This window comes from Taeniopygia guttata, chromosome 3, assembly GCF_048771995.1.
Source record: "Taeniopygia guttata chromosome 3, bTaeGut7.mat, whole genome shotgun sequence".
Lineage (NCBI taxonomy): Eukaryota > Metazoa > Chordata > Aves > Passeriformes > Estrildidae > Taeniopygia > Taeniopygia guttata.
In genome coordinates, this window is record NC_133027.1 from 7,698,984 (window position 1) to 7,716,069 (window position 17,086).

General features: G+C 38.0%; 1 protein-coding gene across 5 annotated transcripts in view; it reads left to right on the top strand.

The window, feature by feature from the left end:
• The window catches only part of ATAD2B (ATPase family AAA domain containing 2B), a 75,323-nt gene extending 60,267 nt beyond the window's left edge, over positions 1-15,056 (top strand). For 4 of the 5 annotated variants that reach the window (XM_072926318.1, XM_030269447.4, XM_030269448.4 and 1 more), the window contains 4 exons: positions 6,156-6,851; positions 8,935-9,062; positions 10,226-10,354; positions 11,728-15,056. In XM_072926318.1, coding sequence (XP_072782419.1) covers positions 6,156-6,851; positions 8,935-9,062; positions 10,226-10,354; positions 11,728-11,769 — 995 coding nt within the window. In that variant the 3' untranslated portion in view covers positions 11,770-15,056. The remainder of the gene's footprint in view (positions 1-6,155; positions 6,852-8,934; positions 9,063-10,225; positions 10,355-11,727) is intronic. The other variant, XM_030269449.4, reaches the window with a different exon arrangement.
• The last annotated feature ends 2,030 nt before the right edge of the window (positions 15,057-17,086 follow it).

A 17,086-nucleotide genomic window follows, 5' to 3' on the forward strand; every position in this document is an offset into this window, starting at 1 on the left:
AAGATGGCTCAGCCTCTTTTAAAGGTTTCTTTGAAAGCATTATCATCATCTTCTTGTAAACAAGGTAAAAAGATCTTCTGAAGTCGTTTGGGGCTTTTTTTTTCCCCTCCAAGTGATATGCACAAGTGATGTAATAAAAACAGTTTTCAGACCCTTCCTTCCTCCCTTCTGAAAACTGTGACAATGTTTGCTTTAAATTAAGACTTAGTGTTTCTGTCTGCAGAAGTAGTGGATTTTTCTTGAGATTATTACCTTTATTAACTTCAGATTTTGCCTCCTTGACAGAGAAACCACCCAATAGCTATGATTCTTTCTTCTGTTTGTTCATGGCTCTCTTGCAGCAGGAAGGTGTCATTCAGTAGTCCTTAAGAGCCAGTTGAAGGTACCAAGGATGTGTATAGCTGTAGTAGTTGCTGTTGTGCAGAGGGGAAATAAGCAGATCTACACAGGTGAAAAGTCTAAAAATTATCTCCACAGATGACATTAATCTGATTGTCTTTTCTCTTTTGACTTCATTTGCCTCTTTAATTTTCCAGCGTGATGGTCTTGCCTTGTATTTCACTAATGTAATTACTCTGGTTTCATGTAAATTATATTTTTATCTTGGTTTCCCAAGAAAATCATACCTGTGCTCTCTGTCCATCTCTGCTCCCCTAATAACTTCTAAATAATTTAGTAGAGTTCAGACAGATTTGACAGGAGCTGAGACCTGAAAGATTAGATTCCTGCAGGTTTAGTGAAAATTGGTAGCTGGACAAATGCACGTGTCTACTGCAGGAAAAGGAGATAGATTGAAAATGGTAGGTGAGCAGGTAAAACATGGTATTGACCAGGCATGGCATGCACACCTCAGACACGGACTGTGTCCTGTGTCCAGTTCAGCTGGGGTGGGGAGGAACAGGAAACACTGGGATAGTTCCGTGAGAAATATTGGGAAGAGCTCAAGTGGAGAGGATTATTGGGGATGGTAGGGGAAAGCAATTGACTGGGGAAGAAAATACTGGGAATGCTGCAATCAGGTTTGGTTTGTACCTATTTCAATTCCTCCTTATGAAACTTGACTTCTCTGTGTTGGGTAGATATGCCCAGATTCTTCAAGTATTGGCTTACAAAACATAAGCTGTTATATAAGGTGATAAAAATCATAAATATGTGAAGTTGTTGTATGCAGTTCTTTTCATGTGTTTGTCAGTTCTGTGCCTTGAGTCCTTCTGTCTAGGTGAAGAAAATGACATCTTTTAGGGGTTGGTTCCACAGTCACTTAGGCTGGTCAAACCGCCGGGTACTGTTAAAGAGGCTGTCTTGCCTTGTTGCTGCTGGCATATTCCCACTGTGTTCCTTGTGCCAGCACTGTCATTCATGAGTTGGAAAGCTCAACCAAAGATGTTAAAAACTAACCCAGAAAAAACCCCAACAACCTGATGTTTCAGATGGATTTAGTTCCCTTATCTGTTTTACTGCAGAAACAGTAGTGCCAACACAAATGAGGCAGTGGAAATGCTATAGCTGGCTTTGGAGGAAGAAATGGCTTTGTTAGTGGAAGCTGGCACCTCACTTTGCTTTTTAAACCATTGTGGAATTGTGATCTGTTCTTTCTTGCTGCTTATCTCTGACTGCAGTTTGGGACTTAGTGAGTAGAAACTCCAGAGACTTTCAAGTGGACTATTTAGTGCCTCTTGGTAAGGAATGTGGAACTACTGGAAGCAGCTCAGTTACTGTGGCAGGTACATAGATATCCTGGATGTTGTATAAGAGAGTGTAAGTTGCTGGTTATAAGTGATTTCTCAAGGCTTTGAGTTACTTTACACCCAAGACATCAGAAAGGTGTTGAGGGTTTTGATCATGGAAGAAAAACTTAAAACATGTGAATTGCTTTAAGTGGTTCTTGATACTGCAGACTAAAAATCTAGATCCATGGTGATCTTGCTTGCCATGAGAATCTTCTTTGGGTTTTAATCCCCAGGAATTCTTCATGAAATACAGTAGCAACTGAGAATTTACTGTTTGATGGATGTCAGTTTTATCATTTACTGACAGATGATTCACATTCTTTGATGGGTTTTAAGCAGTGTAGAAGCATGGAAGAGTCTTCTCTGCAGCATAAAGTGAACTTGTTAGCCTTCAATCCTGTGCTGCACTCAAGGTACCCTAGTAGTCAAACTACAGAAATTTCAAGAGAAAGGTCTCTGCTGCATCTTATTAGAGTTCTTCCACATTAAGGGAAGCAGACTTGCTTGTTAATAATTGACAGTCTTCAAATAATCTAATTATGTCTTCTTTCTTTTCCACTGTTAATTTTATTTCTCTGTAGTCTACAGTTCTGTCACTGTACTGCTGGATTTGGGGGACAGCAACCATGCACACTTCAGCTCCAAAGCTTCTGTCCCATTCACCCTCTTTTTGAAATCTCTTTTCCTGAGACCATAGTAAACAGAAAGGTCACGGTTACCTCTAGGTCTTGGAGGAGTGCTTTGGAAAAGTGGGATTTTTTGGTTCATAATTTTTAGGATGTTTTTCGTTTTGGGTTTTTTTCCTACTGTGACTGTTCTTTAATAGCCGAGAACAGTGCTCTGCTCTGGACAGGGTTGGTATTTACATCACCAGATGATGTTGTTATTACTTAGTGTATCTGACTGGAGAATCTCCAAGCAGCACCTGTCAGTGGGCAAGAATTCAGAATTTCTGAGTCTGCTACAAGTTTTATTTTACTTAACTTCATCTAGAGGTCTAGTCCTTGTGAAGTAAGGACAGCACAGAATTTATTTTTAATCATACCTAGGAGAAATGCTGTCTGCCTTGTTCATATATCTTTCAGATGACTCTGAAATTGTCTTAACAAAGGAATGGAAGAATTGAGGAACTTCACTTATTGCTTAACAAAATGTAGAGTAAATTTCTATTCAGTGATTAATTGCATTGTATTACATAGCACTTTAAAAAATGCTCTCTGCATAGATTGTGCATCTTAGGAGAAAAAGAGCAGGTGAAATTTAGTTTTGATACCAACTTCTTGTGAACCTGAGTGAAATGTTAGGTGTGATTTGTGTCAGACAGATATTTATTGTTATTAAAAATTCTTCGTAGTGATTTACAAAAAAGCAAACCATACAGAAGCTAGAACTGAAATTAAGATCCCTTTGGCGAATCTGTAGAGGTTATGTGAAGATTATAGAGTGAATAGTTGTCCAAATTAGAAGGCAAGTGAATGTATTCATGTGTGAATAATTGCTATTATAATAGTTTGAGTTAGAGAAACTCAGTTCTATAAAGCAGGATTCTTCTGACAATAGTATTTCCACTACCTCTGGCACAAATACTGCCAAAAGACTGGGTATCAATGAGGAGATTTCTGATGAGTAGTTTTAAAAGGAGTAATTGAAAAGGTGTTAAGGCATTAAGTTGCAATTGTATGTACTCTGTTCATTTTTTAAACAAAGTTCACTCAAAGCTTTTCTCCTGTTAATAGCTGTCCCATTCTGTTACCTGCAGGAAGCTGATAGTCATGAATCATACTGACTAGAAAATAAAAAGTTTGGCATTCTGCTCTTGATGGTTTACAATCTTCTAAAAGACAAACATCAAGGTAGTGAAGATGGGATTCCAGATTAAGTTTATTTTTTAGCAGCAATCTGTTAACCCATTAGTTCCTCCCCAGCAGCCCTTTGCATCAGTTTTGCCCTGTGGTAGCTCCTTCATCCTTTTAAAGTCATAATCAACTGTCCTGTAGGACAGTTTCCTGCCTCTTATGACAGCTTCTCAGATCCATGATACTCTTGTAGTAGTGCCTTCTTTATTTCCAGTTACTGTAAAGGGGACCAATACAGGTGATGAAATCTGGTGTCTACAATTTGTCACATGGTTCTCTGGTCCATTAAACACTTCTCCTCCTTGTACCACTCCCTTAACTTAACTGGGGGAATTAAGCACGACAGAAAGACTGGTGGTGGGGTTTGTTTTTAAATGCTGTATCCCTTGCTCAACTTTTCACTAATTTAGAGCCTCAACTCTGTGTAAAAGAAAAATCTATGTAACAATGGTTGCTAAGGATCTGGAACCAGAATTTCCTCTCTCATCCCAAAAGACATTGCTGCCTCACTTTTTGTTGTTGCTTTGTCCTAATTAAAAACAGCGGTAAAAAACAACACACATAATGTTTGTTCAAAAATACTGCATGAGACACTGAGCAAGCTGGACTTGCTGACTCTCAGTTGGGAAAGACTTGAAATTTAATGAGACAGGTAATACAAGGATTAATTCCATTTTGCTTTAAGGTGATTTCTCTCACACTTAAGAATTTTAGGAATGTACTTGTGTATTTGGGGAAATCATGGATTCTCATCCCGGGTGAAACTCACAATGTGGACAGAAGGGATGCACCAGTAAATATTTAAAGTACAATTCACTGATACAAATACAGTTCACAATATATCTGATACATATTTTGAATTCTATCTGAATTACAGCAAAGTCTGCCTAAATAGCCAAAAATCAGTTTATATTAAAATTTTAACTTATTTATTTGCTTAGTATGTACCAGATTTCCTTTAAAAGACTTGTACTCTCCTTCTGTGTTTTATTTACCTATCTTTGGAGTTGCTCTGAGGTTCAGTTTGTTGCCTAATAGAGTATTATTTCTATTTTTGTCTGTAAGTTTATATTTCCCTGTTTAGTTTCAGATTTGCTAGTTCAGTGATTAATGAAAATTTTCTTGCATAATCTAGGAAAAAAATACATGAACTCCTGAAAAGTTATGTGAGTAGGTTGTAGCTCATCAGTAAAAGAGTGACACTGACTGTAGAAGTCACTATCAGATCCTGAATATGGCTGGAGAAAGGGGATTTTTCCCCCCTTCAAATCTTGCAGTTCTCCATAAAGATTATTTGTAACAATAAATACACATTCTAAGTGAAACTGTTCTTATTGCAGTGTGATTGTAACTTTAGATGGCTTTAAAGCTAAAAGGTTAGGATTTACTCCTAACGTAGTTGTTAAAGTACCTGCTCACATACAGCACTCGTGGGGAGAAGTTCTGAAGTACAACTGTGCTTCTGAGTGGCTGTGAATTAATTGTCAACACTTGTACCTGCACGGTGCTTGTATCTTCAAAGCAAGGTCTTTGTAACTCTGTGTGTGGTTGGCAGACACCGGTGTAGAACTTAATACCCCATAAATCAAAGCAACTTAGAAATGTAAAGAACCTTATGGAGGTGCTCAGCATAAGAGTTCACTTTGAAAGGGAAGGAAATTTGTCAGTCTCTGGTTACTATTGGCTGTGATTTTCATTTATAATAGTTGGCCACAACTTAAGCAATTTTGCAAAAATTGAACAGTCTTTATCATTGCTTGGATTTGAATGTAGAAGCTTCACTTTTTCCCAGTGTCTTCCTGATCTTCTGAGCTGTGTCTAGTTAGTGCTTTTGAAAAGGATATTGACAATACCATTAGGTTGGAATGGTCTTCCTTCTGCATTTGCTCATTAAATGTGCCCCAAAACCTGTAGATCAGTACCTTAGTTGTATCTCACTGCAGATTGGTTAATAAAATAAAGTGGCCTTTCTGAAAAATAGTTTATTACGTAATTTTTCAAAGGCACAGAAAATAAAACTAAGAAATAAGAAAAAGGAAAATTTCTTGGAGAAATAGTGAAAAAAATGAATCGCATGCCTGTATTGCTTCAAGTTAAGTAGGACAATATGGCCCTCACAGCTGACTCTGGTTGGATTAGAGGCTTCCTCATGTCCCTTCCAACCTTCTGAATTGTTCTAAAAGTGAATCCATGGATTGCACTTCCATTTGTTTTATTGTATAATCATTTCAAATCACTGAGGAGCTAAAAAGGGAAAATGAGAGTAACTGTCTTTGAGTCCTCATTACCCAGATGCTACCCAAATTACCACACCATTGCTTAGCTGTTTTAAGTAGGAATGTGTTGTTTCCATAGTTTAGGAATTGAGTGGATGACCGAGTGTCCACTCCTTATACTTCTAAAATTCCTTGTTACCTCTAATTTGCTGACATTCAACTCAACAGACACTTTATTTTTCCTTGAAGAGTGAAGATACTTGGTTGCCTCAAACAGCACCATATTCTTATATGCTGGTCTCTTTACTGAGGGGTATCTGTGCATCTAAAAGTGTTTGTGTGTTTGTTTTCAGTTCGAATCAGGAGAAAATCGAGACGGCGCTCCCAATGGGGCAAAGGCATTATTAAGAAGAGGAAAGTCAATAATTTAAAGAAAGATGAAGATGATGCAAAGTTTGCTGATGATGAAAATCATGGTGAGGACAATAAATTACTAGAAAATGGAGAGCTAGAGATCAGCACTGACTGCATTGAGGAGAACGGAGAGGAAACAGGAGACCTCTCTATGACAAATGATGAATCCTCTTGTGATATTATGGATATAGATGCAGAGCAGAGGCTTAACAATGGGACATCAGGAAAGGAAAACAATTTTGCATCCACAGAAGAGGAGAGCTCAAATGAATCCCTGTTAATTACTGACAGTATTACCCTGGGTACTGAGAAGGAATTAAAGAAGGACTCTACGTTGAAAAGGGACACTGTGAATGGAGAGACGTCTGTACACGGCTCCCAAGGTGTACCTGCTGCAGCCTGTCATAATGGTAAAGTAGAATCACTTGATGCTGTTTCACCCTGTGACAACAGTGATTGGTCTAGTAACAAGCAAAAATCTTTATCTGAAGATCAGCCAAAGGAGAAAATGGAAGCTTCCAGTGCAAATCAAGGAACTGATCTGGTGAAAGCGGAGTTACCACATTGCAGCAATAATGAGAGAACACTACAGAGCACAGACATTGAAACTAAAGATGCTGAAGCAGATAAAGAAGGTATAGCTTGTTTTCCATGTTTCTGTCATTATCTCAGTGCCAAAGTTAACGTGTGTGTTTTTCATTGTAATATCCTGTGTTAAAATTATTATTATATAGTAATATTTTATTTATTGCTGACTATTTATTTGAAACTCTTAGTATGCTTGCAGCATTCAATTTCACATAGAAAAATTAGAAGTATGTAGCAGTGTGGGGTTTAGATAGTGGTTGCTGCTACCTGTATCTTATTTCCCAATAAGCATCTCCTGTGGAAAAGCTGTTTGGGTAAGCATTCAGGCAAGGCACTCAAGTCCACACACACCTCACTCACCATGGCAAGCTCAGCAAAGAGAGGCAGAAGGGCCTTTTGTGTGGTCAGTTCCAGCAAGGTTTATTTCTGCATACCAAAGGGGAAGCAGAGATAAAAGAACCTTGTGCTCTGCACAAGGCTTTTATTGGGGGACTATGGGGATGATAGCAAGGGAAGAAGGGGCTGGCCACTAATGAGGAAACAGGGAAAGGAGAAACCAAGGGAAGTTGGGACATATGGGAACAGGAACTGGGATGGATAGGTGTTAAGCAGGACTCCTTGGGGAAGTCCTTCCTGTCTGCCCCGATGGGGAAACTCTATGGTAAGTCTGTCCCAGGGAGGGCTCAGAGAAATTCCCTGAGAGAGAAAGATCCTGAGGATTCCACAGAAGTACAATCTTGATTTGCTGTATTTTTATCCTAGTTAAGAAGGTGTATCTCCACTTAACACTGCTCTGTTCATATTTGTCAACTTTGTGGGAAATACTGAGATAACATTCAAACAATAATTAAATATTTAAAAATATTATAAATGACAATAAATATAATACGTCTTTTGGTCTGTATATTCTGTCTGATTTATATTTTGATCTGCATGATAGATATTGACTTGTTTTGTTAGAGAATATGATAATAGCATCATTGACATGGGATAAAAAAAGCATAGAAATAAAGAATGCATTCCTTTAAAACATTACATGTAGCAAAAGTTGAAGCAGTTTAATTCATCGCAAAAGCCAGCTTGTTGTTTATTTGTGGAGAAGGTCTCTGGCTTTGGAGTCACAGTGAACACAATAACAGTGCAGGAAGAAGATAAGGAGATGGAAAATCCTGGTGGTGTATAAAAGAAGGGTCCATGTCCTTTGAAGACAAGAGAGAGAGTTTCCTCAGGGAACAGAAGTAGAAGCCTTATGCATGATTGCCTTTTTAATGAGCTTTCAGAATTATCTAAAAGAATGGAATCTTTACTTCAAAAGTTAGTGCTGAGCTTTACAAAGGAAATGAGCTTTAATGAGAGATCTGAATTACGAGAAGATTACTGTGTACATGTTGGCTGTGTTTGTACATACATATTTTCTCTAAGGGTAAGGAGAATAATACAAGAAAGGTCCTAGGAATATCACAAGAAGAGCATGATGCATTAAGAGCCTTTACATTTCTGAATTTGGTAGGTGAATTTTGTATGCTTTATGCTGGTTATAATAGCAGGGGTCCTCAGAAGAAGAGGCATTTTAAATAGTTGAGGAGAAAAATAGTGAATGAATGTAGGGAGAGTATAAGGAGATAAGATTTTGGTCAATAGGTTGAATACAAAGATGGAAGAAAACAAATGTGTAATAAACACATAAGGTTTGAAATAGAGCAGACATTGGAATACTGTGGTGATGAAGACTTGGGAGGCTTTAGAGAGAAAAGTGAAGATTTGTTTCACTTGAGCAGAAAGAATTTCAGCATTTGCTTAGTGTGTGAACTTGTCTTTGAAGCTGTTTAATTTGTTGTTGAATAGAAAGATAGGATGAGAAAACTCTTCATGGAATTCAGTTTTCATTAAAAGTTGGCACTTTGGAGTTGGGTTTTAAGGATAGCCAGTTTTGTGTGTGTCTTCTGAACTGTGGGTTAGTGTACCTCTAAGCATTAGAAGTCAGCAAAGCTGATGAATAATGTGCAGTGCTACAGTCTTGCTTGAATCCAAACAACCCAACAAACTAAACAAGCAAAATCAAACTGAAGTGAAGAAATAAGCTGCATTTTATGGGACTGACAGCACTGATATTTGTTTTTCAAATTACAGGTTTGCTCAAAAGCAAGAAAACACGAAAAGTCGCTGTGGATCAGTCAAAGCCCACAAGTTTGGAGCAAGTTCCAGAGGAACCTTTAGATCCCTTACCCTCTGTCATTGTTGACCATGACAGACTAAAGGTAACAACTGAAAATTTGAACTATTAACAGACTCCATTGAAAAAGCTTCCTTTCTGTGGTCTGAAGCAACATTCCCTTTAGTTTTGACTACAGACAAGTATTACAATTGTAGTGACTTCTGGAAATGATTTGTCAATGAGTGTTTTTTAGATGAAAGGTTAATGAAACTACTGAATCCTTATTGTCCCATCATTACTACCCTTATAATCCAGTAAGGACACTGAATTCCTAGCAGTCCACTCTTTTAATTGCCATTTTTGCAGGTACTTACTTGTGTTAATTGGCCATGCCAGGTACCAAGAAACTGCTGGGTGCCTGGTAATTGGGAGTTAACATCATCTTTTCCTGTGTGGGTATACTTGATGGAGAAAACTTAGTGGATTGGAAAGCAAATGGGAGTTTGTGTTGATGTTTTGGCATTATAAACTGCTAATTAATTTTCTTCCAGTTTTTTTAAGCTTCAGTTTTTTTTCAGTTAAAGTTACAACAAAATCTGCTATCTTCTGTTGTAAAAAGTAGCTTCACCTACTGCGACCTATGAAATTTAGATTGCATTTTCTGTGGCATACAGATGATGATCTCTTCAGAAACTATAGAATTGTTATGACAGGAGAAAAAAAATCTTAAATGTCACTCTTTGATACTATGTAAAATACTTTCACCCTTGTTATGAGAAATTTTGCATATGTTGTGTCCTCCTTCTACCCCCTTCTCTTTTTTTGTTGCGTTTAACAACATTTGTGGAAGACCAAATGTTTTCCTATGGTAGTACTTTTTTTCCCTGTCAGTATTAATGCTTAAAAATGTCTACTTTGGCCATCAAAGCAGTTTTTAGGGTTTGCTTTGTTACAATGACCAACCAAGGTGAAGTAGGATGCAATAGCATTCCAAAAGACCAAACATTGCCCCAGCTGTACTGAGTAAAAGAATCTTAGACAAGAAAAGTGTGGGTATAAGCAGAGAAGTCAAAGGAGACATCAAGTTATTTTTGTATAAACATTGAAGCAGTGGCCTTGCTGATACCCAGGTGTGGTTCATTTCATTTGTATGTATCCCTTTGAAGGAGGGCTTCAAAAAGACATTGCCTTTCTGATTTGTCCTTAAAAAAAAATTTAAAAGTATTCTAGAAACCCTCTTAACTTCACCTTTTGTTGTTCCAACAGAAACTGCTTGATTTGGTGGTTAAGAAAAGTGACAACCTGACTGTTGACCAACTTGAGAGATTGTATTCACTCCTCAGTCAATGCATCTACAGACATCGTAGAGACTATGACAAATCACAACTTATAGAGGTGATGTTGTACAGCTTCTTTTATTCTTTATCTGAATATTGTGAGATAGGCTTTTCAGAAACTGTTAATCTGTCAGTTTATTGTTCTACTAGCAGGCAAAAGCCTGTAATAGACTTTGAAGAAGGTATCTATAAAAAGAAAAAAGCTTAGTGTGGTAACTTAGAAACTGGCGGTTGTTTCTAAGAATGCTTTCTGCAGAAGAGGATTAAGAATTTAACCTAGAAGAAGGGGGGAAAAAGAGGAGAGACTACAGCAGCATGAAAAACACATGCTGGCAGAGTAAATTGGAGTAAAAGCAGTTTCCATGTTTGTGGCATGACTAGCAATGGATGTAAAGTAGTGATTTCATAGGCACCCTGACCCAGCATTGCTGCAGTTGCCTTTAATTGTGTTTGTGTAACTAGGCCAAAACCAATTACCCCCCACTGGTCTGTGCAGTTTGTAGATTCTGACTTTCTTACAAGACCTTAGAAGTGTGAACACTCTCTTGGTCAGTAAGTGCAGCCTTGGGAAGGTCAGTGGAGCATGGTGGAAGCCAGGTGTCTGCCTTGACATCATCCTTTGTCACTGAAGTGTTTGCCCTCCAAGGCCTCCTGTACATCAACAGCAAATTGGTCATTTCACCATTGGCACAGGCTGATGCCAGCTCTGGGTCTGTCTTCCCTCCATCACCACTGTTCTAACTGCAGAGGGGTTTGGATCAGCTTGCTGATTCATCTGATAACCAGCCCTGCTGAGAAAAGGACGAGAATTGCCTCTTCCCAGTTGGATCACTGAGCACTAAATATTTTTCTCCATGAATAATTTACAGCAAAACCTGAAAAGCCATAGTGGGGGGTTTTGTAGAGTTTCTGCAGAATACTTTTTAAACTGTTTTGATGCTATTCCCTGCCATCTTCACCTAAAAATGTGTTGAAAGTCTGAGCAAGATGTTAGGTAGATTAATAAGGCATCTGTCCAGCAGGAGTGTGTAGAGACCAATCTTTACTTTGATTATTCAAACTGTGCAGACTTGTGATTACAGCTGGGTCACCAACAGCAGAAGTATGCAGTAAGACTTGGACTCATGCAGTGTGCCACTGTAATGCTTTCCTAATATATATTGAGCACATTAATTATATAAGTGACCCTAATAAGCCTTGATTTTCTCATGGACTGTCATACTAGAGTGCTTTTCTGCATTACTGCTTTTTTAATGAGTTCCCTCTTTTACTCTATTTTGCTAGCAGATAGCAGCTAATAGACAGAAATATCTGTTTTCATATATTTATTAGTTCAGATTAAAAAAAGTATCACAGTAAGTACTGCTACATAAAGTAACTGTTTCTCTCTATATATATTTATGAATGGTTAATGGTCTGTGTCTCTTGCAGGAGATGGAAAGAACAGTTCATGTGTTTGAAACATTCCTGTGAACTCGTCAAGATGGGTGGGTTTATCCTCTCAAACTGCTCATGGGAGAGCAGTCCTCTGAGCCATTCAGTTTCCATTTGCACCAAGTATGTGCAGAGCCTTGGTCTTAAGTGCTCTCTCTTTTTGTTTCTGTTGAATTTGGTGCTATTGTCTCAGGTACCTGAAACCAACCAGCCTACAAGAACCAAACGGAACTTCATATAGTTGTATCTGATATAAATAAAGAATACAATGCCACAGCTTGGAGATTTTTGGTGCTACAGAAACTGTTCTCATTCCTGCTCTTGTTCACTCTACATGCATTATCTTTGGGGAAACTTCAGGCAAAGTGAAGACCAACACATACAAGAGGACTGGAACGAGCAGATATAAGTTGAATATTTTTAAACAGGCAACCTTTTTTTATTTTTTTTCCAATTATTCTCTTCTCTGGGGTTATGGACAAAAAAAATCTGTCCTAAAGAAGGCAGTGATGCATTGTGGTAGGAATCTTGAGTAACTGGATGTACAGTAATTTGAAGATGAGGCTCTCTAGAACTGCCTTTAATGTGCCTTTTAGTCAATTGAGAAAGATAAGGCTAAGCGATTTGTTTGGATTATAGCAAATGGCAATGTTAGAAATCTGTCTGCAGAATGAAGATCTCCAAAAGGATGAATTGTATTATCTTCATTGGATGGCAGCCAGTATTATGGTTCTATAATGCCTGTCTTACTCTACAGAACTAAACTAAGACACACTGAAAAAGCCACATACTTTACCAAAATGGTGAAATTCCTTTTTCATTGGTATATATTTTGTTTTAGAAACAAGTTACACAGTGAAACTCTTCTGTGTTGCTAAAAATGAAGCATTTTCCCACCATGTCCTTGTTTTCCAGTGCAAGTTCTCTGAGGAAAGCAAGGTTAATGCTGGCAGGTTTTTTTGGGAAGGTCTGTGTTTGTAATATAGCTTAGACTGTGCAGTGCAGGCAAGAAGACACTATAGTTGGTCAAAGTCCTGGAGCCCAACCTCAGCTGAATATAAAACTTCTTTTAGGTTTCACAAGTCGTTCTGTGCAAAGAATTGTTACTGTGGGGAGGATTGGAAGAGAGCCTTTTGAATCCATCTTTTCTAAGAGTTCTCTGGGTCTGAATTGTGTGGTTCAACACCTTTCCTTTCTGGCAGCTGGAGAGAACAGTCTAGGCAGTTTTTATGTTTTGTCACAAGCTCGGTATTAGAACATTACCTGGGCTGGTTTATTTCACACCCATGTGGAAAGTGTTCTAGAGCAGTTGGCTGGTGTTCCCATCGTGAATAATTCATTGTGACTGTCCCTACGTAGCTGCAGAAGTGTCTGTCCAGAAATATGCAATGCAGTGTGATTAGTTTTTAAATAGAGAAAACAGACTACTGCAGAGATCCTGAGCTACCTCAGCTTTTTGTATTTTAGTTACCAACAGTGTTTATGGAGGACTGTAGTCACGCTGCTCCCCTGTACAAACCCAGGCTTAGGGACTTGTCTCCACCTCTACGGCTCATCCCAGGCAGTGCTGCAGAGAGAGAAAACACAGGCCTTGGGCTACTGCAGTCATTCAAAGTGCTTTGTCCTTATGGTTAAACATCAGCCTGTTTTAGGTTTTCACCCCCAAATGCCACCGTTTTTCTTCATAGGTAATAGCAGAAAAAGGTTTTAAGCATTCATGTACATCTAGTTACACTGAAATGCAACCCATGCAGAAACACTGTATTTTTTAGGTGGGAAAGTGCGATTAAAAACAACAAAAACAAGCAGAAAACACATTTTAAATGAGATTCTTTGATCTCAGATTTGATTATGGGATTTTTTTCCATGTTTCATTTAGTATTTATTAGCATCATACCTGTCTGAGATATTTATGTGTCTGGTACATTAACAGCATTTTGTATTTTGATGGAAATTGTTACAAACTTTAAGATTTGATTAAATGAAATGTAGCAGATTTTTTGTAGCAAGTTTCTGATAAAAGGGTTTTTTGCAAGTCTCAGGTTCTTGCTGCAGAATTTTTTAAAAATATTTATTCCAGTTTCACTTACTCAAAGAAGTTTTTGTTCAAGTAACAGCAGCACTTGTGGAAGATAAAACTGCATTCATTTTTAAGAAGATAATAAATTTATATAAACTAAAGCAGTTGAGAATTTTAGTCACCAGTGAGTGTAAAAAGCAAGTTTAAGCTAATGCCTAGCATTAAAAAAGGTTCTAAAGGTCAGGTTTCTAAAGGAAAATTTTTACTGTCAGTTGTTGATTGGGAAAAACCATTAAGAGGCAACTTTACTAACTGAGGAGCTGCCATGTTGTTTTAGAGAAACGTAGCTAATATCAGATGTTCTAGTGGACAGCTTACCTAAAATGATATACTCGCCTTCTTAGCCCAAATAACCACACTTCAGTTTTTGTTTTCCTTTACAGATGTCTGGTGGTTATAGAGTTAAAACAGCTGTTAATCTATCCATGTGGTCTAAACTTGTTTACTCTTTGTATGTTTTTAATTTTTTTGCCACATAGCACTGGCAAGAGTTTGTACAAATTGACCTCTCTTCCTTGTTTCTTGTTGTGAAAATTGCAAATAAACTCCTGTGTGAGTCTTTGTCCTGGACTCTATGGAATGTGGCCAGCCAGGAGGAGGAGGTTTCTCTGGGGGCTGGGGGGGCTGTTTTGGAGTGATAGAGTTGCTCTTGGGTGATGGCTCTGGAGTTAATTGTATTTGCAAGCTTGAATCTCACCTGTGATTATTTTGTTTTGTTTTGTTTTGTGTCCTCTGTATTGTTACTTGATTTCCTCATATGCCAATGTATTTATAGGATTACTGGGTTTTGTAATATCTTGTCTTCCTTTTTTTTTTTTTTTTTTTAATTAAGTTGGTGAGTCAGCGCTGGTTTTACCTTCAGTCTGGTGAATGGCAGGTCCTGCAGCTGATAGTCTTTTGTTTTTGTTTTGTAATCACACCATAAGCTTGAATTTGGGCTTGTACTTGCATCTTTTGTATCTTGTACATTGGGTTATTTAGACATTGGGACGTCCTGTTTGGTTTCATTAACGTGTGTCTACTTTGTGGATTAAGTAGACTTCCTTCATCAGCTATGGTATATTTTGGATTCTATAGTTTTATTCAGAATTGTGTTTAAATTGATGTTTTGCATTTTGACTTCATTTTACGTTAGTTTGAAGTAAGTTATTTAATTTTTTTGAACTTCTGGAAATTTTGAACATTTTACTGTAATTTGTAATATAACTGCTGTGAAATACTTGAATAAAGATTACAAGAAAACACAGCTTTAGCTCCTTCAAAAATGTATTTAAAAGAAATGCTGCCTCCTGGCTGAAAACAGTCTTTTCTTTACTAGACCTCCTTGGTCTTGCAGTTTAGATGTGGCACTTGGGGATCTTGCTGTTTAGTTTCTTTGAGCAGTTTGGTCCAACTTCTGCTTTCAGTGTTTGTCCATTAGGAAAGACTCTTTCCTTTCTGTTTATTATATTTAACAAAGCTGTTCTTACAACTTTGACTTGTTTGGTTTTTGTTTTGTTTTTGTTTTTTTTTTTTTTAGATGAACTCTTGAGGTGTAGGACATGGAACACCCCTGGACATTTCCCTCTTTCCCTTTCTGTGTACCTTGCTTGAACTGTAGGGCTCCTGGGCAAAAGAGTAGTTGAGGAAGTGAGTAGTAGTAACTTCATGTCTGACTCCAATTCCACTTTTATATGCAGCTTTGAAAGCACAATTAGATAGGAAATTTAATACCTGTTGTATAATAATGAAGTTGATTGGTGAGAGCCTGGGCTCAGCATGGACTGGTGTGACCTGGATGCCCTTGCAGGTACCAGCACCAGCTTGGGTTTGCAGTCTGAATAAAGAAAGGGGAGTGTGAGGTCTTGAGTCTCTCTTTGTCTTTCAGGGGTGGGAATGGCCATGTTAACAGAGAATAGATTCAGGTCTGATTTCTGACCGTGGCTGTAAAAATAACCCGTCTAAAGAGACAAAATATTTGGGAACTCACAGAAGGATTCTTGTAAAGATACTTAGTGAATTTGGAGTGGTGCTTCATAAGCATGATTTAGTAAGAAATAGTTAGGGTGGGTGTTCCTAAAGCCTTGGTAGATGCTTGTGCAACACTCATATTTGTCAAGTGTTCATTGCTTAATGCTTCTTCCTTCTGCTGTTGGTTTCTGCCTTGAATGTAGTTTTGAAATCCAATTTCCCATATTTCCTTAAATTTGCAGTGCTGCACATTCTCTGTTTCCTCCTTAAGCTCTTCAGGTAATTTATTTGAATAAATTAAAAATGAGATCCTTTTCTTCTGTATCTTGGGTAGGATTTGGACTTGTAATATATGGGGTTTTAAGCCAGCACTGCATGTGAATAAATTCTGCAAGCTAAATCAGTAAACTTACGAACCGATTAATGAAGCCAAACACTTCATTTTTTTTCCCTCCTCCTTTTATGCTTCACTTGTGGTCATGTAACTATTATGTAAAAATGAGGGATTATAAACTTTAACACTAATTAATTCAGCCTCATTCCATTTCTAGGTGAGTAATTTTTTTCCAGTGTGATCATTTGCATAGGAAGTATATTTTGGTTGAACCCACTGCCAGTAGATGGTTGTGACTACTGTGAAATTCCATTTATTTTAGAATTGCATTTGAGTTATGCTATACTAAGCCTTACTTTTATATCAGGAAAAATCCTTTCCCTTTAAAAGTATGATAAGCAGCTAAGATTTGAAATGGATTAATCACTTTTAGTGGAATGTTAGCGTGGCCATTTGCACTGTGATTGGCTGGTCTGGAATGCTGCTGTGCAATAATGCTGCGTTCAAGACTGAGCTGCAAACGATGAAGTGGTGGTCAAAGGTCCCTTAACATCCAGTGGTGGAGCAGGCTGGGGCAGAGGTTGTTCAAGCTCCATGTTTTGGTGTCAGTGATGCAGCCCTCAGGACGTGTTGGCCAACAGATGAAGTGGGGCTGGTTCTGTTGTGCTGGACTCCTCTGGTTTGCTGGGTTTGCTTCTGTCCTCCAGAAATCTGGATTTTGTCAGAGTAGGTGTGAGAAATGTACAGGTCTGTCCCTCGGTAGCTCTGGGAGTGCTCACACCATTTTGTCATCCTGGTTTTGTTGTGGACATGTGAAAAACCATTTTGCATTGGTGTAAAATCTGATTTGTGCCATAACCCAGAAATGCTCGACTGTGTCTATGTGAAAGTAGGGTTTGTGGAAGATGACCTGTTCACTTTGGGACTCTGCATTGGGAGGAAGGAAAGACTTAAAGTCAAGTTTCAAAAGGACTCCCTTTGAAATATTTATT